General features: G+C 42.3%; 2 protein-coding genes across 8 annotated transcripts in view; one reads left to right on the top strand and one right to left on the bottom strand.

The window, feature by feature from the left end:
- LOC105684655 (KH domain-containing, RNA-binding, signal transduction-associated protein 2) overlaps positions 1–26,892 on the bottom strand; it is a 129,911-nt gene that overhangs the window by 7,803 nt on the left and 95,216 nt on the right. For all 3 annotated transcript variants that reach the window (XM_020851497.2, XM_020851494.2, XM_012398192.3), the window contains exons 5-6: positions 17,659–17,917; positions 17,035–17,425 (exon numbers count right to left, since the gene is read on the bottom strand). In XM_020851497.2, coding sequence (XP_020707156.1) covers positions 17,035–17,425; positions 17,659–17,917 — 650 coding nt within the window. The remainder of the gene's footprint in view (positions 1–17,034; positions 17,426–17,658; positions 17,918–26,892) is intronic.
- Positions 556–25,369, top strand: LOC105684653 (venom acid phosphatase Acph-1-like). Of its 5 annotated transcripts, none has more exons than XM_012398187.3 (7): positions 556–851; positions 23,461–23,540; positions 23,726–23,842; positions 23,956–24,221; positions 24,350–24,633; positions 24,755–24,963; positions 25,091–25,369. In XM_012398187.3, the coding sequence occupies exons 2-7, from the start codon at positions 23,463–23,465 to the stop codon at positions 25,226–25,228; spliced, it is 1,092 nt and encodes a 363-aa protein (XP_012253610.2). In that variant the 5' UTR covers positions 556–851; positions 23,461–23,462; the 3' UTR covers positions 25,229–25,369. The 5 variants fall into 5 exon arrangements, with proteins under 5 accessions (XP_012253610.2, XP_012253612.2, XP_012253608.2 ...); XM_012398189.3 differs by lacking the exon at positions 556–851 and adding an exon at positions 1,012–1,091; XM_012398185.3 differs by lacking the exon at positions 556–851 and adding an exon at positions 1,170–1,460.

Raw genomic sequence — 26,892 nt, 5'->3', positions numbered from 1 at the left:
AAAGAGAAATTCCTCGGAGAACTCTTAGGAAACGACAAAAGCTCTCCCCGTATATAAATTAAATATGACGTACGCAGAGAACTCAGCCACGTATCATATCGCATGTATACACGCATCTGCGTGGAGAGGACCGCGACTAAAAACGAGGGTGCAAGAAACGAGGAACGAGAATTTCCAGACTGCGTATTTTTCTGCTTCTTTGTTCTTTCACCTCCTTCACTTTTTTCCCCACAATTTATTTCTGGTCCGCAGACTGCATCGCGGGTTCTTGTACACGTGTTTTGTCTCGAACCCTTTGGGAATCGAATTCGAAATTTGGATTCTGGATTTTTTGTAAATACATCGAACGAGATATTCTTCAGCGCACGATGTAATTTGTCACCCGGTATGTGTGCGAAGAGTGTGAAATTTGCAAGTTGCAAGAATGTTGCAGTTACAATTACGCGCACGTTCGTTTCGAAGGTTGAAAGGCTTCAAAAGAATCGGGGGGAAAAGAGGTAAAAATATAAAAAGTCCGACATGCACTCGCAGCAACACTTATATGAAGCTCGTTACGCTCACTGTACTACGTTTTATTACACTCGAATAGGTGTATACGTGCGTGAAAGAAAATCTTGGAACTCGCAATTGCCTCGGTACACGTAACATTTTCCTCGGAGAATATATATATGTATATATATAACGAATGAAGCCTGCACCTTTGCAGTACCCGCGTGTGAGGTCCCTTTGATAAAATCGATTGTTAGGGGATGAAACATTTCTTCGCTTTTATACTCGCGTACGTTTAATTCGGAGGAACGCGGGTGAAGTACTTTGGAACTTGTGCGGTGCAGTGCCATGTGAATACCAAGGTGCAATAAGGGTAGTGAAACCTATGATATAACCAGTGATTGAACATTTATATTTTCACATGCTATCGAATTCCTTTCGCTGGGAAAACTTGTGCCCGACATCGGTATGGTTACATCGATTGTGTTATAATTATCCGATAACGTTTCGGCCAATCGCTTTGCGAGGTCAGGAGCTTGGCAATCATGCTTGTTAAAATTATGAGTTGGAAACTATAAATAACTGCAGGTTCGCACTCAAGGGTACGTGGTCTGTTAGTGGTTAAACTTTCGATGAAACGATTATTCGAACGTTATTATTGGCACTATTACCCAACTTTACGGTCAGTTCCACTTCCCCTCATACGCTGTACTAGCATGCATTATATGGAAATTTCCATTGCAAATTTACCAACAACAGCGCCTGTGGTCGCTCGATAAACGCCGTATAAATCGTGAATTTAATTCACCGGAAATTAACGTTCTTCTTCTTCTTCTTCTTCTTTCTTCGCTCGATGGGTAGTACAGGTTTTGAGACCGAGCGGCGAGTGCGTTGCGAGGACATCGGGGGCTAGGATCGGCCGATCGTACAAATGTCCCGGAATCTGAGGAAGTGCATTGAACACTTGCCACGTAATAATTGAAAGTCGATCTTCACATAATTCACCAAAGTTTATTTCCCATTCATTTTTCCATGCGATGCAATTTCTACCCAGGCTCGCGTTTACGTGAGATAATTAGCCAATGTCCAAATGAAACGTTAATTCTTACGGCGACGTAGAATAACGTTCGGAATGTCCCGTATTAGCAGCTAGCTTCGATCAGGTAATTATAATTCGCAATTAGTCCGCAGCCATTTCGCTCAATAAGTAATTTTATCGGGATAGAATTTCCGAACGAGTAGTTAAAATAGGTACCTAGCAGATGTACCTGAATTTTCTAACGTAGTCGTATCCGCACCGTTATCCCTCCGCACTTAGCGATAAAATCGGCTTAAATCTAAATTGCCCATATTTTCGGCTCTTTCATAGCTGCAGGTTCGTTTTTTTTCCACCCCTGCGAATTCCGCAGGACATTCACGATCTCGTGATTAATTAGTTTGATGGCTTGCTCGAGGTAATTTGTCGTTCTTTCATTTCTCTTTTTTTTTTTTTTTTTTCTTCTCTCTCTTATTCCACACCGGGCGAAAAGGAGTTATTTCCGTAAGCTCATGCGCCATTTTACATCCTTACCCTTGTCGCACTGGCTGCGTATACTGACGCTGGATAAAGAAAATACCGTACTAGAGAGCAGAAGTGAACCGGCGAAAAAAAAAGAGAAGAAAAATTCACTTCAATAGAGATGCGGAATAACTTTGCTTACCACCCTGGTACACATATCTAAATGCATAAATCATGAGGCAACTTCAAATGCCAGCAAGATTTGAATAGGGAGCAGAATAAGAAAAAAAAAAAAAAAAAACATAAAAAGCAAAAGTACGATAGAAAAAAAAGAAATGAAAATATTCTACGACAAGAATTAACGTCAGTCGAATATCGGGTGTGCATCGACTTTTTTGGCGAAAAAAATTGAAGTGAATATCCAAAATATACTAGAATTGAATGAAAAAAAAAAATATTGTAAAAATCACGTTGGACTAGCGACCGTAAACCGAGGTGCTCTGGTATCGTATAATTATTATAATTATTATCGAAAATGTATTGCAGAATCAGTGATCAGTAAATCGTATTGTAATGTATGTCGAGTGATTATCGATACCGTAATCAAATAGAAATATGTTTCGATTACCCCCGTCACCGCGGACCATCCGCCGCGCTGGATGCAGCGAGTGTTACGGTGTAATAATAACGGAGGAATATAAATTCCAATAAGCGAAATACCGATGAGATATAATCCGAGAAGATAATATTTTTCTGACGAACAAATTACTTGCCGAGTTTTCGTGTAAATTCAAATGATCGCCGCGAAGGGAGTTTTATTAATTATTCACACCCTCGTATAATTTTATTTAGTAATTATCGGTCGCCGCCCGCGGTGCACGCTGCACGCGGGGATGTCAGATAAATTTTAATTTTATCTTAACTTTATTGTTCGTTCACGACTGCGGGTAGTCGTGCTATATATGCTCACCTCTCGAAATAGCTTTTAAGTAGAAATCAAGTGGGTACCTGCTCGGTTTTACAGTTTCAGTTAAAATAGGTTTTATAGGCTGCAGGTGGTCCTGTATAGTTTCATCAGGTGAATAGCTTCTATTCGCCGTACCGCTGCAGGAAGTGCTCACTCGAACCGGTCGATCGATAATTGGGAATCTCCATCGAACGCCACCATCTCGCACGTTTCTTTTACCTAATCAATTTTTTTTTGTTTCCTTCCTCCTTTTTTCGTCGAAGCGAGCTTTGCTTGGCCTCAGGTCGTCGTTGGATACGTCGAAAGTATGTCGTTGGGTAGTCTTACTCTCTCTCTCTCTCTCTCTCATTTTCCGTTATTTCTTTATAGCCTTCCCAGTAGTCCTCGTGCCCTCCGCTTTGTCCTTTGCTTTCCCTTTCCCTAGCTGAATAATTTCGAACTCCTGGAATTCGAGCGCCTACACCTTTGATCTTGAGTGAAAGTGACGACGTAACGTGTAGAAAGTTCGTCACTCGTTGCCAGAACTTTCAAGTTCCAACACCCAGTTTCTAATCTAAAACCGCGTGTATAATAGACTCGAGTAAATTTGCACGCGAACGCTGCATTCGTTCTTACCGGATAACGATAAAGAAGGAAATTAAACAAAAAAAAAAAAATCACGTATAATTCTACGGTTTTCTAACGATCCAGGCTTAAAAATAATATACGAAACAAATGTAAGAAATATATTCAAGACGGTGTGTAAGGCGCTATAATATAATAAGGCGAAGCGAGGCCTGGGAGTAAAAAAAAAAAGAAACAAAAAAATTAAATAACATATAACCGTTTTCTTTCAGTGAGAATTGCCGAAAAAAAAAAAAAAAAAATCACGCCATACCGAAATCTCTTTGCGGAGTCGATATCACGTGCGGAAACTTTTCGGTTATATTTCTTTAGAAATTCACGATGAGCATCACGATTTCAAAATCTGTTCGACCTCTCAGCCCTCTGGTTTTTTTTTCGTCTTTTTCCCCCTACCTCTCATGTACCTCTGCGATACCGCGAAACGAGAGACGCGCGGATACTTCAACTTTTGGCAGTAAAGAACTGAAGAAAAAGGGACACCAGCCCTTGAGCGGAGATTCCACCAATGGCAAGTTTTTTTTATTTACTTTATTTTTTTTGTTTACTTCACTCAACGTGATCAGTTCGTTCCAAGCATTCCTCTCTCTGTGACTTGGTGTATCTTCCACTTTTTATTTTATTTTCATTCAATTTGCAACCGCAATTGTCGTAGGGTTTCGTTAATTAGGATTCTATATAGGTATTGAAAGTTGCGCCGTTTTTTTTGCGATACCTTCGGTGTTTGTATTTAAATAACGATAATTACACACTTTTTTTTTCTTCATCCACGCACAACTAACGATGCCCCCGAAATATTTAATGGCTTCCTTTCGTTTTTTTATTTTTCGTTTTTTGTTATGGTCATTATACATCATCTCGAGTTTGCGAGAAGGTTCAAACTTAAAAGCGCGAAACAAAAACAGGAAAATAACAGCGAGCGGTGTAAAAGTTTTAAACTTGTAGAAGAGAAAAGAAGAGAATGGAACAAAAAGAAATTAACAAAAATAAAAAAAAAAAAAGGTCCGCTTGTGAAGCCCTTTATTCGAGAATAACGCTTCATAGTAAAGACGGAAGACCGAAGGTTGACTATAATTTAATTAAAATTCTGTCTGCAAGATCACTAATTAAAGCTAAGATTGTTTAATTCGCGTACATCTTTTTTTCTGTCTTGTTTTTTTTTTTTTTTTTTTTATCAAATAGTCGGAACTACTGCAAGTTTAAGTAGAAGAGAATTGTAGATCTTGCAACTTGAAGTAATACCAGTCTACGTTACAGCCGTTATTATAATACATACATCATTCCTATAGATGTAACTTTCGCACGGATTTTTCAAACTGTCGCCTAGTTTAGGCGTCCACACTTTTGCGAATGAAAATTTAAAGCTTAAACTCTTTGAAGATAGAATTTCACTTACTGAGGTGTCAGCGGCGAGACTCGGCGGGAATAAATTTCAAACATTTTTCACAATTGTTGCGACCAGCGACGCTCACGCGGGATGTGTAGGGGTGGCGTTGGGAAATTAGTTTCATTTTTTTTTCTTTCCTCATTCTTTTTTGTTCGTTGAAACATTTTTTTTTACCCTTAAAAATTGAATGTGGTTCGAAGTAGAATAGAATTCACCAATTATTCTGCGATCCGTATAGAATTTCAACATTCACACCGTGTAAGGTGGAATCAGTGCGGGTGTATAGAACTAATTGAAATTTAGTACGCAACTTTTGATCCTTCGTTGCAAAAATCATCATTACCGCATCGCGTCGGAAAAATTCATCATTACCGAATAACGAAACACGCTAGCTTATCCAATGTCAAACTAGACGTAGATTTTCATTCGATACGAAAAAACGCGGGTGCGGGACGTAGACGAAGATATAACGAAACTAATTCTGTTCGCTGATTATATAAATATGAACGAATACCGGAAAATTGTTAACACGAATTACGTATAAAAGCGAAGAGTTTTGTGGTGAAAAAATATCTGCGCAAAAGCCGCACGAACTATACATCGAACTCAGAACGTGCAAGAAGTTTACGATAATTTTCGTCAAGATCGTCGCATCGCGTCCCTCTGATCACTCGTGTTTTTTTTTTTTTTTTGTCACATCGCTAACGCAAAAATAGATGGAATATAATAGACCTAAAACTCGTACGCGGTGTAGTGTAATTAATCATAGGGATTCTTGAGAGGTGAAGCTGGTTTCGGGTTCGCTACCTCGTGGTAAGTGAAATCAATTTGGGGTCTGACCGTACCGTCGCCGTTACTACTTAGGGGCCAACTTTACGCGGAATCACGGGCGGTCCAGGCCCTCGGAACCGGCGCGTTCAAAGTTTCGAATACCACAGGTGTCCGAACTAACGATCGATTGTGGCGGTCTGTTCATTGTCGTTTCGATCGCACGATCAAATTTTCACAAATTTAACGTTACGGTGCAAGAGCTCCGTTGTATTCCTAAGTGGGCATACAAACCGTATCTGGATACATATTTGTTGAACGATTGATTAAATATCCTCCGCAAACGTAGGTAGTTATGTATATATATACGGAAACTGGTTCAGTTCTGGCGGTGGCTGAAATTGTGGAAACACGATCCTCGTTGCGGCGTTCACGCCATTATAATACGAACGTTCGAATCCACACCGTGCTTTAGTAGCGTAGCGTAGAATTTACACACTCGGAAAGGCGAAAGCTCCGAATCGTTGGACGTAAATTGATACAACATCCAACGAATCCCACATCGTCGCCGTTGTTAACGACACGTCGTCGTACACGTGTCGGGGGTCGGTCCTTGTCCCGAATAGAAAAAAGCACCGCGCTAAGTGGGACTCTCGAAAGTTTTGAATTTTGAAAAATAAGGGCCATCGTATTACATATTTCATACCTTTGTCAAAGGATCGGGCATTGTTTAGCGGCGAGTGTGCCACACCCCCTTTTGCTCTTCCCCCGTCACTCGACACACGTGACGTTACACCCTACCGAACCTGCCCGGCTTTACCTGCGCCAAGCGTAGCACACGGGTATGTACTATACATCCGCGGCACGGTACGGCAGACGCGGGTCTCGGATGGCGCGACGCAATTAACATCACGTAATTAATAATTAATGCGCAGGTGGATGGTGTCGCGTTCACTGGGTCTGCATCAACCGTCGAGGAGGATGCTACGAGGTGGATGTTACATAGAGTATGGGCGCCCATACGTGCCCGTACGTTCTGGCATATATGCGATTGAGAATGTGGTCCGGGTACCCTAGGTACGTGATATTGGACCGCTCTCCGCCCGCGCGCCATCCGTAGTGCCTGTAAAATTATCGGATGGAACGAAATAACTAGTAGCGTTGCTCTGTCGTAGACGGATATACGCCCTTGAGCTTATTGAATTAAAGGACGCTCCTGAAATGCAGGCTACAGGTATACACATATGTATATGTGTATAGTTGCACGGACGGCGGAATGTTATCGGGGCGTAATGCGGAAGGCTACTGCCAAGTGCCGGAGCAAAAAGGTTCGCGGTCACCTCTACCCGCGGTATCGGTGGTCAGCTGGAAGGCAACGCGATCGATCGATCGATCGATTGATTGCCTGGGTAAAGCTAATTGTGTAGCTAACGTGATTTAGATCAAACGTGAATCGTCAAAGCTTTAGTGGCGGGCATCGCTCCCGACGCTCCGCATTACGCGAGGAACTTCGTTTTATAAATTGCCCGGCTACGATTGTGAAGTACGGAAAATAAATAAATGAATAAAAATAAAATAAAATAAAATACGAATCCACGCTTGAATTCAAAACGGTAAAAATCAATTGAACCGCCCATTCGATGAATGTGTACTCAGTTTTCGATAAACCGTAGAAAATTTTACAACCCGGAAGCGACGGTATTGGCTCTTGAGGTAAATTCACGGTCGTGTTTACTTCTGTGTTCCGTTGAAAAATGCTTTAAACTTCCGCTAACGGTTCGCGTTCGGTCGTTGAATACGAAAAGTTTTCCGAATCCAGAAACGTTCTAGGTGTTTGCCCACGTTTAGTAACGACTGAGTTAGCTCGGAACAAAAGTAGGTATTCTAAGTTTCGCGTCGGAGTGAGAACAAACCGCTTCACGCCGACCGTCGGCCGAAAGAATTAATCTTCGAAAACGTTCGTCATTACGAAAAACTCATTACATCCTTTTCAAAATTAATCAGATTCTCGTGCGATTTTCGGAGGCGAAGATTGAATACTTTTTCTCTCAGTCAAGCGAAAATTTTTCAACGTATTTCCGAAATTCTCCGAGCAGTAGAAACCACGAGTACGGTAGTACTTAATCAGAATATTTTCGAGACACCGAATACTCTTCTCTCTATTCATCTTACTCTGCAGAGCTGCCTTGCAGTCCGAAGGCAAAAACAAATTATACTTGGCACGAGGATGTGTACCGTACACGTATATATATACTTTTCCTCTGATCGTAAAAATAAATTACGTTAGAGCCAGAAGCCTACCGCAGCATTGTGTGCGAGACGCGTGCTAAATTATACAATAGTTTTACCATACGGCCAACGAGCAGACATCGGCCAGCCAGCGGGCGAGCTATACGGTCGCGTTCCGTTGATGAAAAGACGCTCGCAAAGAAACAACGTGAAATTAATCACGATGAAATATAAATTAGAAGAAGCTGCTGGCGGATCGCATGTTGCCGTTGTAACTCAAACGACGCTCGCAAACGTTTCATAGAAACGAATTGCCTCGGAAAATCGTAGCGAACGTCGTACGCGTCGTGCGGATGACATAAAGCGCGATGATCACTTCGAAGATCTCTATTCATTCGTGATTTCGAAGGACGTGAACGATTCACCGATAAATCATACGATCAAATGTTAATAAAGAGGATATACTTTTGGAGGAAGTTTGATAGTCGAATTAGTTTCACTTGTCCGCTTCTCAAATTTGGAGACAAAAGTACTTTTACGAGCAGTTGACGCCTACGCGCGTCTATATCAGTCGCGAGAACGACGAAAACAAGCCAATCGGACTAAGAGCTGGACTAGGATCGAAAATAGGTTTTTCCGCCCTTCGAGAAAACGCTCTATATGTGTGGGAACTCGCGTGGGGCGGAGTGAGCGCTTCGGCCGTCGTGAATTTTTCCGAAAAGAGATCCAAAGCGATATATATCACGATTTGCCATCCGCAGGAGCTTCACAACAAAACTGAGTGGGCAAAATGAAAGAAGGCAAATAAAAGCCGGGGAAAATCCGTTTAAAAATCTGACTTGAAAATACCGCCGACGTGGTTGTGTTTGACGCGAGGCGTGGCAACGTGCCGAAATTATCAACGAACCCTAAATTCGAAAACCATATTCGACAAGGCTCGAAAAAAAAGATAAATTTCATTCGGGTAAAGAAAATTGGCTCATCGATTTGACCCCTGAGTGACCAATTATTACGCAAGCCCGGTAATTCTATTTGCCATCGAATTATACAGCGGCGTTATAATTATTGGCAGTTATCCAAGGACAGGTGGTTGAGCTCACCTAACAATGTTGCGTCACTTTGGCCAGAAACAGCATTCGTCAACTCGATAATGATTTTTTTATTCGTTATCTTTCAAGGCCGGCCAAAGTTCTGGGAGCGTTTTAAGCCAGCTGTACCGTAGAGCGCCGCAAATTCTAAGCTCGCGCTAGCCTATAATTATTACTCGCCCCGTTCTCCCGAACTTCTACGTAGCTACGAGGCGATTGTTAAACTTGTCTCCGAAGAAACTAGGTGGGTAAATATATCGCATAATGGCACGTGCTAACAACTCTTTGATTACAGTATGCAAAGACGTAATTAACGAGTGTGAATAAATGGTTAAAATTGATGCGCTATGTTTTACTTTACCTGTGCAATGTAGAATTCAGAGCACGTTTCAGCCCGCCGGTAGCGAACATCACCGGAACCTTTAGAAGATGTCGTGGAACGCGGAAGATTTTTTTTCGCGCGGCTCAAGAGCGCTAATCCTATAGGGGGCTTATACGACAAAATTCTGCAGCGAGTCTTAATTTTTAAAGCCGTCAAACGAACGTGACAGTGCTTCGAAAGCACCCTTGTTTTTCCGAATTGAAGAAACGGCCGACGGGGCAAATGTATAGTAGAATAGCACGTGTGCGCTACGGGGAAGGAACATCCGATGCAAACGTTTGAGGGACGAGCCAACGTACCGTATGCATCTACGTATACGTGGCAGTTGAACGAAAACCCGCGTCGGAACCCCTGCTACTCCGTGGAACAACGCGATCCCCGTAATTCTGCCCCGTTTGTGTACGGATGTATATATGTATATGGATATATTCTCCGCCAACCTCTTCCCGGAATGACCGACGTAGTTTACGAGGGTTAACTACGCCCTTCGTGGACAATTAAATTTACCTCGGGAACGTCGGATGAGGTATTTCAATCGTGCGGGCTTGTTCTGGGATGCGATTTTCGCGGAATATATCAACGGCAGTTACCCCAGGGAGAACTAAACGGGCTTCGATATAATAACAACGTACGGGAACCGTGATCTGTCGGCCGAAATGCGAATATCGAGATCCGACGACGTTTCTGGGAAGAAGCGGTATATCACCTACTAGTCGGTCAGTTTTCACCAGTTTCGAGGTTCGAGGTCGTTTTCAAAAGGATCGCCCCGTATCCCATCCTGTATGGATCGAAACTGAAGACAGTCCGCGTACGCCACTTGGCCGCGAAACCTGAACGTCACATGAATTTCATGGCGCGGAGTCGCATTATGAGACCGGAGCTCAAGGAGGGACTCTTCAACCACTTCGGAGCTAGAGCATAAAGATGAGCTGTTCGCAGAAGTGCCGGGGCTACACAAAGCTCTGCAGCTTCTCCCTATGGAGTTTAACCTGCGAAGATATTTATTCGTCTTTAAATGCATTTCATAGTTGAGTCGTCTCAACGGGAGGTATGCAAAGGTTTCTCCGATCGAATGTGAATCGTGCAGCTTGGTTTTTTTTTCTGTCTTTTTTTCTATTTTCTATTTATCTTTTCGCGCGGCGAGATCACGCGTCTGAGGTCCTCTCTCTGTATCGTCGAAGATAAATAAGGGAAAACTGAAAAGAAATTACGGATATGGAAAAGAAAGATTTTTCTTACAAATGGGAAATATGGGAGTATCTTTATCTGATACAGGTTGGTAAAGACAGGCAATTTTTCTCACGATCAAACCAACGGCAACAAAGTGGCTTCGGGCCACTAAAACCATCGGAAGAAAACGCTGAGCATAGAGGAGATACTGGAGAGAGAGAGAAAAAAAAAATACGAGTCGCGAAAAGGAAAGGTAATGGAAAGGCTTGCCCCCGATAAATCTAATATGAACATTATCTTTATGCGATAAAATAAACGAGCGATTACAGAGTTTAAGAGTCTGGAATGGCGGGCATATTCCTGAAATACTATCAATTACGCCGTATGGTTATTCGCGGCGGATAATCGTTGATTTCCGAGGCCAATATTGTTGATCCCATTTTATAATAAAGGACTTTTATACCGTCGCACGCGACCGAATATCGATATTCACTCGTCCTCCGGGCTTACCGTATTAAATTCTGACGGAAGCCTATTTCTAGAGAAAGTCGCTCCGCGGATTCGACTGTACGCCGTGGTTTTTTTTGCCAGGTTTGCGATAGCCGGGTAACACGGAGCTCTCCGGATCGGGGAGGATCAGGTGGAATCGAAGGATACCGGGATTTTGATCACTGCACTCCGGGTTCCGGGGGACACTAACTTTTGCTAGATTAAAGCGGTAGGAGGCGGTGAGCTTCGACGTCGTGTCGCCAATCGCGGCAGAGGGAGAAACGGATGGGGAGAAAAAGGATAAAAGAATAAAAATCAAATGAAAAAAAAAAAAAAAAAGTACACACAGACGGAGGTGATCGGAACAGTTCTAGGTGTGGATGAAAAAGAATGACGAGGAGAGGTGAGAAAGTGGTAGAGAAAAGTGTGAAGAAATCACCGGGGAGAGAAACATCTTCTTGAAGATTGATAGATAGTCCCATTTCAAATAGCGTAGCGACCTGGTTCAAAAGAAGAACATTAAGGTAAGATTGATCGAAGAAACGTATGCCAAAAATATTAGTTCCTCCAGCAGGTATAATACGAAAAGTTGGGTTCTTCAAATAATTTTACCCTTATTTTTCACCTTCCCAGATTTGCGTAGATCTTCTCTTCAAAAACTGAGTTATCAATCCCTACGGACACGCGGAAGCAAAGGCGAAGGATTCTGTCACCGTGCAGTCTTATAGAATCAATAACACCGACGGCGAAAGTGAAAGTTGAAATCTGAGTTTGAATTCTATACCTTATTTTATCCGGAAGTTTGATCCAATCTTTTTTTTTTTTTCTTTTCTTTTTCTTTGTTTTCCTGGCATCGCGGTATCCCGCTATAATTCAACCCTTCGTTCTCACGCAAGTAGAATCCGCGGGGATTTGCTTTACACCCAAGTTCGGTCTCCGAATATATGTACGTATGGGTGTATTTTTTTTTATTTTTCATTTCGCTCTCCGCGTACGACCGCGCTTCCGGATCGCAATAAGATTCGAGGAAGTGACGCGCATTATAAAAGCGGTTTATTTGATATTCCATAAATATTCCTCCGATGCAATCGAGGTACCGCTACGTGAGTGAGTGTAGGCAGGGATACAGCGAGGGGAGATTGTAACAGCTTGGAGCTTTTGGCAAATCCTTTAATCCTTCCGGAATCAATAGTTGGATATGTGTGCCATCCTGCAGTGGGGTAAAATTTTGCAGATTGTACCGGTTTCGTCAAATATGAATACGTACGTCATCCGGCGGTAAATTCAACTTGGACTCGTAGCTTTGTTTGTTTGTTTGTTTGTTTTTTTTTTTTTCAAACACTCCCCAACTCACCAGTTTACTTCGGTCACTGATTAACGCAAAAGATTTTAGGGAGTCTTGCGGGTGGCTGTCGGGAAGATTTTCGGCTCAGTTGGGTAGAAGCGGTCTGAATTCTGAGTCCGTGAACTTGTCACTTAGTAGACCGCCCTCGCAATCAAATGCCAGTCATTTTATCTCGAGGATTTTAGCGGGTGAAATGGAAGGATTTTTAGACTTTGTACATTGTTGATCGATTTTCACCGGCGAGACACGCCGAGGTGAATCGAGTTACTTCAGCACCACTTATTTACCAACGTAAAGGACGCTCGAGTGCAATCGATCAATTCACAGTTCTCGAAAGCGTCTCGAAACCTTGATAAAAGCATCTACTCGAAAGTAGACAGCTGGTTGAAAATCATCCGAAAGTTTCCATGTTCTTGTTCTCTGTGTTTGTAAATGCGGTACGGAAGTATTTTGAAAATTGATCATTTTTACGTCGCGAGAAACTCTTCGACGATTAAAAAAGTTCGTATAGGTATAGTTGCCCTCCCGCTGCAGTTAACGAATCCTTCAAGCATTACTGATGCGAGACCTTGTTGTGAACCTGAAGGAGGGCTCTTTTAGCGAGCGTTTTTTCTAACGAGTTCTTTCATCACAAGATGGGCAGAGTAGACGTACACCTCATTAACGAATAACTTTAATTAAAGAAGTTCCTTCGTCTCTTTGGGGGGCATGTAGAAAATTCCGTTTTGCGAAGCGCGGGATACCGCCGATATCTTTTCATTTAAATGGGTTAGAGAAATAATAATCGTTGACAGTGCGAGGTGGCCTGATATACTTATAATATAGTTTTCCCCTCTTGATCGGTCGGTCGCCATTCGATATCCCACGTCACTTCCGATCATCGAAGCGTAACGAGTAGGGTGGGTTGAAGAAAAAAATTTTTCCTATTATTTTCTTAGGATGGAGGCAGAATTTGTACCTTACAGAAAAAGAAAATTTTTCAAATGTGGAAAAACTTTTTTACTTGATATTTTGAGGTAGCCCACTCGTTTTCTGAATAAAAAATTAATCAAGTGGGGTACTTCAAGCAAAAAAAAATTTTTTTGTCATCCAAAATCATAGGAAATATCTAAAAATTGTAGATTGTGATACTTTTTTCCTCGTTCACTGTTAGCTTTTCTGGAGACAGCGTAGCCAGCAGCGTAGCGCTTTGTTGTGAGACCGTCACCTTCGGGGCTGAGCAGAGGTGACGCCCCACAACAAACCGCGCGCCCGTGGCTACCTGACTCTAGCAAAGCTCGGGTTCACTGGTGAATTGAGAAATTCGAATATTTCGACGCATGCATGGATTGCGACGAACCAAAGTGGGTCTACGACTAAAACCAATCGATATGTCTTATAATTTTTTTACTCCCAACAGCGAATAATTGATGATTACCCGATCGATTGCATGAGTAGATGATTTTGGCTTTCAGATTTCGATTCCTGAGCTGATTATATGTGAGATTACTCTTGAAGAACCAAAAAATAATTCGATTTTTGAGCAAAAAATAAATCATTATTTTGATTGGTTCTAATATGCTTTTCTTACGTATTTTGACCTCAGGAATCCAAATCTGGAAGAAAAATTGATCTATCTCTGAAATTGACCGAGTTATCGCTCATTTTCAGCTTTTTGGGGCCAAAAATAAAAAATTGATTTTTTAGTCTATATAGATGTAATTTGAGCTCAGGAATCCGAATCCGGAAGAAAAATTAAGCTATCTGCAAAAATGACCGAGTTATCCCTATTTTTTCGCATTTTTTACCATAAAAATTGAGATATCTCGAAGGAAAAAAATCGTAGCTCAATTTGGACAACGGATTCGTGTTCCTGAGGTCAAAATACGTAAGAAAAGTGCCATACGATCGATTTTAAAAAATAAAAATTTTTGTCCAAAATTTGAAAAAATCGTAAGGGGTACCCCTTGGAAAAATCTCAAATTTTGACCAAAAATTTTTATTTTTTAAAATCGATCGTATGGCACTTTTCTTACGTATTTTGACCTGAGGAACACAAATCCGTTGTCCAAATTGAGCTACGATTTTTTCCCTTCGAGATATCCTCAAATTTATGCCAAAAATCACGAAAAAATGGGGATAACTCGGTCATTTTTGCAGATAGCTTAATTTTTCTTCCGGATTCGGATTCCTGAGCTCAAATTACATTAATATAGACTAAAAAATCAATTCTTTATTTTTGACCCCAAAAAGCTGAAAATTGGCGATAACTCGGTCAATTTTAGAGATAGATCAATTTTTCTTTCAGATTTGGATTCCTGAGGTCAAAATACGTAAGAAAATGGTATTAAACTAAATTAGAAGTGTTGTTTTTTTTTTGCTCAAAAATCGAATCATTTTTTGGTTCTTCAAGACTAATCTCACATACAATCAGCTCAGGAATCCAAACCTGAAAGCCAAAATCATCTACTCATGCAATCGATCGAGTAATCATTAGGTGGAACAAATTTTTTTTCTAACCCACCCTAGTAACGAGGATAGATCGAGTCATTCAGATTTAAGCTAGAGCCGAATGTTCTCCTTAACTGTTAGAAGATGAAAACAGAAAAAGTACGAAGTGGAAGAAGAGCGGAATAATTTCTCGACAGAATGCGTGTTACGAGGCTAAATTGGAAACGTATATCTTGACCTAAAGTCTCGTAGCTCTCACGCTATCAGCTTTCTGGAAGTAAACCTTTGTGCGTCGCCAGGGACGAGTAGGCACTCGAGTACATACGGCCCTAAGATTGCCGTACAAAGGAACCCGGGGGACCCCGCTCCTCCATTCCATTCTTCTTGACATTACATCAACCCGAGTAACAATTAGGGCTTCGAACAGCTTGTGAGGATGTCCAGGTCCCCAAATTACTTACGGGTTTTCACGAGCTTCTGAAAACGAGGAACTTGGAGTGGGAAAAAAAATCGATTATATGAATACACACTCTGCTCGAAACTTGTCATCAGCTGATACCTCTCAGAGGATAATTTCATTCTTCCGATTCTTTTCACTACCGAGACCCTCAAAGAGAAATCTTCACCCAACCGTGCGGTGGGAACAAAAAATCATAATCATTATCATCATTATTTCAAAACCCCGGAATTAAAACAGCAAAAATTAATCAAAATCCGACGTGGCTAATTGAAATTTATTTCAAAGAAGTTTATGACGTCGAAAGCGGTTGTCGGTGCGTTCGCGAATGTTGCCCTCGTGAAACGTTGCGGGTTCGCGATTTTTTTATTGTTTTCTTCAACGTAAACAGAAATGAAATTTTTTTCGTTCGGGGCGAATATAACATCCGCTTGGCAATTAGTTGGAGTATTACGTCGCTCGAACAATTCGTGGGAGAATTTCTTAGGACAGCGGTGGGAGTACACGAATCTATTCGTCTTAAGGCACGCGCCATTGACGTGACACGAATTCCGGTGTCACGCTCCACAGAACGTAAATGTAAACGTCGTGTTTTGAGAGGGCGGGTCAAAGCGAAACGCAGACTCTTATCCCGAAAGGGGCTTGAAATATCACGGTGTCTGAGTATTGAAGGCGATCATTATTTTCACGGCTTTGTCGGTCACCGCGTCCACCGCGGTACGTTACGCCGGACAGCTTCAACCGGTGGAAAAAGTAAAAAGCGAGCCAACGGAAGAGAAATGATAAAAAGATGAAGAAACGAACTAAAAATAGTAAAAATAACGGTCGATCTCTCCTTGGCGAGGGTGCCGGTTGAATCGAAAGCACTCATCGATTTCGATCACCCGTCTATATTCCCATAGATATGCATTAAATTTACGCGGAGGCGTTGAACAAAAAAATGACTCCGGCAGATGTCCATATTTTTTATCACCCGATCCGTGCGGGAACGTACACATCTCGCCGTCACGTATTGAAACCTTTTAATGCTCCGGGGGTGCGCCGCTGCTGCGTTTGGTACGACGGGAGTTGGATGAGACAAAAGCTGCCCGGATTCGTACGAGCACGCTGCCGTGGACTCCAATCGTAAACGAGGAAAAAAGAAATTGAAAAAGGAAAAAATAAAGAAGAAATTCCAGCTCGAACGACGATCTGTCCCTTCGATAAAATGGAGCTTAGGTATTGTTACGCCCGTAGAAATTAGGGAGGTCATTGCGGAATCGTGAGGCAAGGCGAACACGAGCCGCGAACTTTGTCATAATTACGCTCAAGCTCACGTGCCGACTAATTACAATGACGCATTGTTCCTCACGTACCGATCGAGCCACATTCGAACGAATCCTACGGCGCCTCCCCACCCACTCGTATCGCGTACCTACATACATACGTGCGTGTGTATTTCCGCACGAAGGTAACGCGGTGGTGGTTGTTGTCTAATAAAATGTGTACACCGTACCCTTGGTACGAACCAACCACCCCTGACGTGATTACCATCGCGTCGAAAGTTCCGGGGTTATCGACGAATTTTCACCGGGACAAGAAAAAAAGCGAGAAAGCTCGCTATCCGAATCGTGAAATCAAAAGGAAAATAACCGGGCTAATTGTTAATTTCTTAAGCAACGCTGTTAATTAACCGGATGATGCGGGCGGGTGTGATTCAGCATTTGATACTCACTGCGCGTGAAGCAGGCCGTGTATCGCCGGGGGTATGACTTGGTGCTGCGTATGCGGTGGCAGAATTGACTGCCGTTGCGAAGCCGTGGTATGTGGAGACGCCGCCGCCTGGGCTGCGGCGAGTTGTAGCTGCGATACTTGGTGACCAACCGGGGCCTGAGTCCCCGGTTGCAGAGCACCTGCGGGGAGCTGGAGGGCAGCTTGAATTAAAGGTGCCGGTGCCTGGGGGTGTGTCGGGTGCGTTGGATGCGCCGCTCCCACGATTGAGGGTGGCGGTGGTAACGGTTCTTTGTTTTGTGCCGCACGAGCTCGTGCGAGTAACGACATTACCGTTCGCTTCGTGGGCGACATCGCGGGACGACCTCCGGGTAGCAATGGACGCTTTCTGCCTCCTGAAAACGCAAGGACATCGGTTCTGATAAACTGGGCACACGATCGCATAGAGCGGACGACGTTTGTCCGAAGGCTCAGCGAAACATTTCGAAAATTGGTTCGCGAACGTCGTTCTTAGATAAATGAAACTTTGCGAATTTTGCCAACGAAATGGGAAAGTCGTTTCGGTCGAAGGACGCTAGGAATATCTAGGTTGCCTATGACCTCGTCCGTAAAAGATATTCGTGTTCACCTAGCGTTGACGTAACCGTCTGAAGAACGGTACCCTGGGTTTTGAGGGTGGCCGGATTTGGTGGCGATGGAGTTGGTCTTGGAGCACAGTCTTGGCCTTCGATAGATACCGCGGTGGTCGCGGCAGTTGGAGAGTTCGCCGCATCTGAACAAAGTTCGGGACTCGAGGGGGTTTCGGCACCTTGGGATCCCTCGCGTCCCTGTGTGCTTAGGATCTGCATTTCCCACATTTGTTCCTGCCTGATATCGTCGTTGTAATCCTGAAACCCAAAGACACACGAATAGCTTAATTATCTTTGTCAATATAACGTCGATCTTCGCTGCTCGAGCTTCTTAAAGTTAGGTATAGGTAGGGGTAGAAGCAACTTGTAGGCGTGCAAGTTTCCCATCTAGTTTTTACTTTTTAGGTTTCATAATGCAATTTTCTCTCAGGAAGATTTGTCGGGCGTTCCTTTCCTTTTTCATTTCGTATGTTATCCATCTTTCTCGCGTTATCCCATTTTAAAGTAGAATAACGTAATCTCATTATTTTTTCACCCACGTGCAACACGTTGCTTTTGCGAATAGGATTTCAATATGGATACCTTTTTTTTTTATTACGATCGACTCTTTACTCGTGAAAAAAAGTTGGATCGCGTGATTTTCAGAGCAAAAAAATCCGAAATTTCCGTTACACATTCGATGATGCGAAAGCAATGTTCATTCGCTCGTGGGTGGGTGAATAATTCAATCAAATCAGGTGAGTCGTTAATTAATTAATGAATCCTCTTTCAGCCCCTTCGCCTATGGCGGGGGTGTAGCTCAACCACCGGAAAGATGAAATTCCTTAATTTGGTCGGCAGACGGTGAAACGTCGGCAAAAAATTAAAATTGTATCTAATTATTTCATGACCTCGAATAAATCTGCAGTCGGAAAATTTCCACAAATTAATAACTTCGAGACTGTATCGGCGCTTCAGAGAATTATTAATTAATACTTTATTAAATGTTTGTGGAAGAGTTGAATATTAAAAGTTCGCGTTATGTTATAAATTCAACATAATTTTCTCGACAAAAGGCTCATAAAAAAGGGAAACAATTAGCTACATTATTTTATCTTATTGTTAAATAATGTTGAACAATCATTCCAACGATTTTCACGAGTTGCTTTATTAATTATTACCATCAGTTATACTTTCGCGCATTATTTCGATACGAGGAACTTGTTTTTAGTGAGTGAAGCCAGCACGGGGTTGTATTTCGCAGAAAATATAAAATTTGCGATCGAGAGAGTCAAAAAATTGAAACAGGTCAAAGGAGCTTCGCAGACCACGGTTTGATTTAATCAGTATTTTTTGTCAATCGTTCAAATATCGAAGTCTTTCCTCTTGTTACCGTTATTGATATCCGATACCAGAAAAGGGAATGGAAAAAAATTTGATAAGCGTCTTCCTTGAAAACAGAATTTTAAGAAATTCAATTCGCGATGTAGTTGTATAGAGAATTTCCAAATTCTCGGTATAATTTATTCGGTTAAATTTTTTATAGACCGAAGTATAGCGAATACGAATCATAAGTTATGCAGATATTACACCTTCGTACAGATGAAAAATCGCGCTTCTGGACTCTACATATATTGTATCGAACTTGAGCCGACGACCCAATTATTATAATTATGTATTAAAATCGAGGTCGTTGAAACGAGAAAATCAATTTACCAGTTTTTTTTTTTTCTCCCCCCGTTACACTTTGCCAGAATTCATTGAGCCATTGGCCGTCGTTCAATTCTCATGGGGACTACCGGCGGTATAGGACGAGAACGGTGGGGAACTGCAATTTCTAGACAATGAAATCAAGAGGCGTACCTCTGATAAAAGCTCGCCGGTTGACAGCGGGGGTGCAAGAGTGAGATATAGGCAACGGGGGCGAGAGCGAGGGCAAAGTCTGGGGAGAGAGTGATCGAAAGATATATATATATATATAGGCATATACATATATACACGCTTATATAGATATATGTATATGTGTCATCTATATGTATCCATAACCGTGGAACGAGGACAGAAGATTATTGCCGGCACCTGGCACCGGATAGGGTTGCCTGAGGGATCTCTTTTACCCTCTTTTTTTTTTTTTTTTTATTCCGCAGGTAGTTTGTACCGATATGTGCGGTTATTCCAGATTAAAACTGGGTCGGACAGAGAAGACGTTCCGAAACCAATCTGCGATCGATACCGCGCCGATAATTATTATGTGTTATTAAAAATTTACACAGAGGTACGTCATTCTCATCGTCGATAGAAGAAAACAAGAACAATATTCCATTGTCCGTCCACGTCACCGATCTGATATTCCATCTGATGTTAAAATAGGATATTTTATCAAGCGGTACATATGATACACCGGCGAAAGAATCTCTCGGTTGTAGTTTCCGGCCATCAATGGCGTCGTAGTTGTCGTTGATGTCGAGGAGGGTTCGGGGCATCCTTTTCACGGGGCTCATTAGGGTTGCTGCTCGGGGTGCCGCTATAATCGAATGGGTGGTCTGAGTAGCCTGCGAAGGAGAGGCCGCTGAGACGTTATTGATCCGTTGGTAATTAAGCTCAGGAGATCACGTCGAAATTTGTCTTTAAAAACGTTTTGCTCCGCACAACGGAACCGCTCCGCGGCAACTGCGGTGTGTACACGGTATTCACGGTGAACGGAAAAGACACCTGCCACTCACGTTATCTTGACACGTCTGCGTATTTCTCTCTATATTTATCAACCACCAGCTGCGTCATTATCAGCTGGTTCATTCCCTCCGTTTTTCCCCGCCCTTATTATATAGGTAGGTAGGTAGGTAGGTATTTTCAATTCCCGAAGTAAACAGGGTACATATCTGTCCCATGAAATATGTATAAAATCACCTTCCAGTTTGCTTCCCGAATTTCATGCGAAAATTTATCCACCTCTTCGGAATTAATTTGTAGTTACGTTACGTCGTACGCTCACAATCAGTCGGATATAATTGTTCGGCGAATTTCCACACGGAATTGGCGCATGTCGCAGGAACGACGGGATTCAGAGGTACGGTTGAAAATGTCGATTTATCTCCATCCTAACAAAAGCATAAGTAAAAATTTTTCCGACCGTTCCAACGTTCCGTCATCTCGAGTAATAGCCAGCTCTGGCGCTCTTTCTTTTTTCGCGAAATCCTCCCCGCGCGCGCGTTATCTCGCGCGTTCGAAGCAAGATTATTTTCAAACTCTTGCAGTAGCCGCCCCCTACTTTTTTCAGCGTCGGGACAATTAACTCTCATTTCTCATCTGAGCCTGGCTCAACTCCTCATACCCGAGCGTATCTCCCTCTCGACCCGGCTCCGGGTCCTCGCCGAGGAAGCTGAGCTCTCCTCGTTGAAAACGGTGCGCGAGAATTTACCTCGTGGCTGCCGCCGTTGCTTCTGGTGCAAGGATCTTGGATATAACCAGAGGGATGGCCTTCTTCCTGGGGCCAGGACCGCTCTCGGATCTTCTTGATTGCTCTATAATTGCATCTGACTCGCTGACTTCCACCACATTTATCCCTCCTTGAAGTGGGGTATATTTTTATTTCACTTCTTCGTGTTGATTTTTATCATTTTACATACTCGTCGATTTTTATCTGCCGGCCGTTTGTACCGCTTAGAGTATTTCCGTGTAGGCTTGCATACGTGTACACCGGTTATATTAGTTTGAATATTTATACGTGTATGCGAAATATAAATACGGGGAGATTCGCGCGTGTGTTTAATATACGATTTCGCGACAGTCGCGTATACCCATCTGAGTTGCAGCGCGGCGTTATCGCGAAGAGCGAATTTTTCATGTCATGATATGTATTTTTTTTTTTTTCTTTATTTCTCGTCCGCGAATCTCTGCTCCCAGATATTATTCATTTTTCATTCTTCCTTCTTTTTATTTTTTCATTTTTTTTTTTTTACAGAATTGTCGGCAACGTGATTTAACAGAGTTGCAGAATATTCGCGTGGAGTTGAAAATTAAATAAATAACCTCGCGCTGAATCTCACGACTTCACGATTCGAAAATCCGTACATTTCCCGTGTGTCACTTTCGACGAGGAAATATGCGACTTCGATGCGTCTCATGAGTTACGCTCCGTCTCACGATACGTATACTAAAGGGATACACCATTTTCAGGAATGTCGCTAATGATCCGGGACAACGCCGGGTCAGGTTATCTCGCCTTTCTAACTCCCTTACGTTGAGCTGGATTTATTTTCTCCCATTCAAACCATCTAGAATGAATTTTTGGGCTACCCCCGCAGGCCAAGAAGAGAACAACCGCATTTTGCAGATGAACGGCGCTCGAGAGATGAGCTCACCTTTCAGCCGAGAAAGATATATAGAAAGTACGGCCCTTGGGTAATCGACAAATATTTAGAACGCCGCTTGATCTGCACAAATATCTTTTCGATCATCGTCATTATCACCGTGTCATTTTTACCCTCGGTCAAGTTCGTTCAATCTAACTATCTAATTTTTGCAAACGAACGTGACGCGCGATGTACCGGGCAGATTTTAATCAAAGAACCAGACTCGGCGGTGACCAAATAAATTTCGTCATCCCGATGCAAGTTCTCCGCTCGTATAAAATAGAAAATGATTCACCGCTCGTGCGGTTTTCGACGGAAATACTCCGGAAGTTCTCCGACGTTTCGAGTTCCGTTCGCATTGATAATATTTTAAAAAGTCTTGGAATCGAATCACGAAGAGGTATTCGATGAACTTAAAAGATACGACAAGAGAAAAGAGAAACTGATCGAGTCATAAAGCGACCCGTAGCTGACAAACGGAACATCGTATCCATAGCGACAGGTAATTTTTGTGCCCGGAGCGCGCCCTGTCACTTCACCTCCCGAGCTACCGGTTTCTCCTATTTTCCGACAATAGTTTTTCCCCCCAAAAGGTTTTAAAGTTATTTTCTTGTACAATACCGTTTTTCCTTTAGAACGTTTGAGAGGCGGCGCTATCTGACTTGGACCAGTAAGACTGAACGCCACGCCCTATATCCACAATCCAATGAGACGAAAATAGCATAATTTCCAAGCACAATCTGCGATAGTAGAGTTTCCAGACGCAAACGCAACCTGAATCAGTATTCAGTTATCCACCGAGGCGTCTATGCGGTGTTCTTATATTTAGATGAACGTGAATAGTTTCCCTCCAAGGAAAACGTTCACAATTTTCGGGGAGTCACAGTGATCTTCAACGGACCCAGATCATCCCACACGAAGGTCCATCCTGTTACAGGTTTGAGTATTTCTCCTCTAATCGAAAAGGTTTAATCTATTTCCGCTTCAGCATCGCGTAGATCCGTAGATCCGTAGATCGTGTTCTTCAACTTCATGCGGACCGTCACTGCAACGAATGACGATTTCGAATGTATTTAGGTAACATCGACGATGATCGTATCGGCCAAATCACTACCTGGTAGTTCGCAGGTGCATTTTTTCGCAAGATTTCAAATTTCGTTGACATGCAAGGCTGGTGAAAAACGTGATCGTTTTTATCGAACCACAGTTATTCGAGAAGATCTGTGATTCGAGAATAAATGATTCCTGGACCTGATTCAAACCTTTCCCTCTTCCCTTTCGAGAGTTGATTGACGGATTGGAACTATGTTGGGTACATCGGATGAGTATTTCATGTCTGTGAAAAGATTTTTGAGATGTTACCGCGTAGTCCCTCCTCGTTCGAAATAAAGAGTAGATTAAATCATAGATAGCGAACGAGGTAGAGATCACGAATAACGTTACACCTATAATTTATCTGTTTTGCAATAGTTATGAACAAAGAAGTCACATTCTGTAAGGCTGCTGAAGCCCGAGCTGAAGATAAGGCACAAGTTAAACTAGTCAGCATCGTAAGTATATTCGAGACTAAGTAAACTTTGATAATTTATGTGTAACGTTCATAGGTTGTCATTGAGCGTATTGTGATAAGAAAGAGATTCATGAATCGGGTTTTTGTCATTGGCCAGATATTAAATTGTTACAATTGGATATTTGATAATTCAGCCTATTAATTTTTACCCGTATCCTGGATCAGCTCTTCCGCCACGGCGATCGCACTCCCGACGTAAGCATAGGCGAATCTTATCCAACGCAACCCGAACTGGATCCGAAAAATAACTACTTTCCAGTTGGTCCAGGGGGTCTGACGAATGTGAGTTTGTTAAAATTCTAAAAAAAAAAAATATGTCTCGCGCTACTTCTTCGTTATTCTGACGATCGAAATCTTGAGCCGCAACTACAACTGACCAACCAGTTCTGTCTCAGGAGGGTAAACTGCGGCTCTATAACTTTGGACAAACGCTGAGAAAAAAATATGACAAATTTCTGGGACCTCTTTATTACCCCTCGGTGGTCGAAAGTCGCAGCACGGATTACGAAAGAACAAAAATGTCGCTCCAATTGGTATTGAACGGTCTCTTTCCTCCGGCACCGTGTCAGCAATGGAGAAACGGGGTCGACTGGCAGCCAATTCCTACCCTATACGCTCGCAAAGAAGATGACTGGATTTTGCGTCCCGATCTAAATCCCAAGTTAGCTAAGAGCACACTGCAGCCGATATTTATCCTGCGAAAATCTAATATTCGCTGATTAGAAAACGTCTGTATAAGTACCGATCGGTTCGTTGTTTCCTCATCTCATCGTTTCTCCTTGCTTTCAGAGCTCTCGCTGCGACCAAACGTTACGAAAAGACTCCGGAGTATCAGAAACGCTTCTCTGATATGAAAGAGCTGGGAAAATATCTCGAGAAAATCACAAACAAGTCGTACGAAAATATTTTGGACTTGGCTTTGCTGTACGTCACCCTTGCGAGGGAAGCCTCCATGGGAAAGGAGCTCCCGGCCTGGAGCAAGGATCTTTTTCCGAACGGTCGATTGTTGAAGGCTGGCACCTTCTACTTTGACGCACAGTCCGTCAACGACGAAATAAGGAGACTGCACGGAGGTGGGCCGAGAAATTTTCATCCCTCCTCATTTTTAATACATCCCGTACATCCCGTCGGATATTCGATTCAGGACCGAACCGCGACTGTCAAGAATAATCGAGTTTTATTTGCCGTTTGTAGGAGCGTTGCTGCGCAAGATAACCGACGATTTCGCGAGTTGTCGAAACGGGACTCTGGAAGAGGGTAAAAAGCTCTATCTCTACAGCGCTCATGATTTGAACGTCGCGGGACTCCTCGGCGCTCTTGGGATTTGGAAGTCTCACATGCCGGAATTTTCTAGCGCTGTCATTATCGAACTCCTGGAATGTGACGGCGAATATTTTATTAAGGTGAGTTTTGATCGTGGCACAGCCGTCAATTCCATGATTCCCGTTTCGGAATATCGGCCAATCGTTCACGTACGTCCCCCGCACAAAATTTGACTTTTCACCGTTCTATTCTCATTTCCTTCCCTAGATCATCCATTATCTCGGGATTCCGCCAACGTTCGTTGAAATGCGACTCCCAGGGTGTGAAAAACTGTGCCCTATGGATAAATTTATGGACGTGCTGAAGCACGTCATCCCGACGGATGAAGATTTGAATCGCACTTAACATATCAATTTTGTAAAATGCTCATACCGAGGTAATTCATCCTCCTGAGTTGGGCAATATATAATCTTTGGGACACGTTAATGATACTTGAGTCTTCGTATATAGTATTGTACCGTAAAAGAAATAAATTAATTGAATCTATGCTATCGCTGTATCTACTCATCGGTAACAGATCACGTTACAAACATACTTTGTTGCATGATTTCTTATCAGATAGATTATGAGTCTTCCGACTGCATTTGCGCTGTATAAATAAAACGGTAAGTCAAAGTTGAAGATTTACAATAGCTCACGATAAGTGAGATTCTACGTTACTCTCGTATCACAATGTATAATTGACTGACAATGAATATTGTTCGGATGAGAGGGAGAAATAAAAGACTGAAAGCCGGAGCTGTTAAATTTTCGTGCCATCTAAATTTATGACGATTCTCGTTAATCCTTTGTATAGGGTATATAAATTCGTTAAACAATTTAGCGAGAAAATGAACGAATTTAAAATTTTTTCACTCACCACAGACGTCGGTCTGATCGTTTCCGGGAACGGTTGAAAATATCTGTTGGTAAAATTTCGTCGGAACGACGGCGATTCTTTTATTTTGATTTAAATCAATGACAAATACTCGAAATTGGCATCGAGTAAAATTGAATGTTGAAATTGTTTTCGGGCACAATAGCAGCTGGCTTAAAACGGGAATAGCTCTAAAGTCATTAAATTGTCAATCAAATAATCCGTCATTATATCGGGACGTGATTGACGTAGTCGGTGCAATGTGATTTTGATTCAGTGATCGGCGCGATGCAGCGGATAGGAATCAAATAATTGCGTACAGAACAGCAGCTATAATAAATTGGTTCTGATTTCCCACAAATTTAAAATTTTCTCGAACGAATTTAAATTGACGCGACACGGTTCCCGCGGGGCACGAATCTCATTTTTCATCTCACGAATTTCTTTTTTTTTTTTTTTTTCAAAGTTCTTCATAAATAAAATTTCCGCTTTTTTCTAGTCTTACAAAATTGAATTTAAAAGCTTTCCTATACAGTTACATATATTTGTGATAAAAAATTCCCCATTCGTACGGTTCAGTAGGCACGTTTCTATAGCACGTTTTATTTCAACAATTTTAAAAGGCAGGGAGGCAGGTTGACAATTTTTTTCTCTTTCTCCTTTTTTTTTTTTTTTTCACGTCTGTAAAAATGTAACACGCTGGCTCGTATATGTTCACAAAAGCGGGGATATCAAGCGTGAATAACAAGAATATACCTTTAAAACATGAACAGTGACGTTAAAGAAGCGAAGCCGAGTGTACTTCTTTTTTTTCACCCGCTTCCTGCAGATCGGTAAAATACAGATGCGATTGATAATTTTGTCGAACTCCAGCGATATCGGTTACAAAATAGAAAGCTTGAAAAATACCTGGAAAAAGTTTTAGCTCCGATATCGAAACAGAAGCAAAACTTACACCTCGTGCTGCAGCTGTTAAAAGCGTGATGTAAGTAATTAGGTAATGTGCCGTGAGCTGCAGCGGTCCGATTCTCATGTTGTTCGTTTCAAAGGGATGTGAGAGGATTAGCCACGTATCTTATCTTTTTTTCTCTTGCGACTGTTTCTTCGATTTCGTTCTTCTTTTTTTGTGTGACAAAAAAAAAAAAAAAAACCT

The sequence above is a fragment of the Athalia rosae genome, chromosome 2, assembly GCF_917208135.1.
Source record: "Athalia rosae chromosome 2, iyAthRosa1.1, whole genome shotgun sequence".
NCBI lineage: Eukaryota > Metazoa > Arthropoda > Insecta > Hymenoptera > Athaliidae > Athalia > Athalia rosae.
The sequence above is the reverse complement of the archived record's forward strand: the minus strand, read 5'-3'. Positions and strand labels throughout refer to the sequence as shown.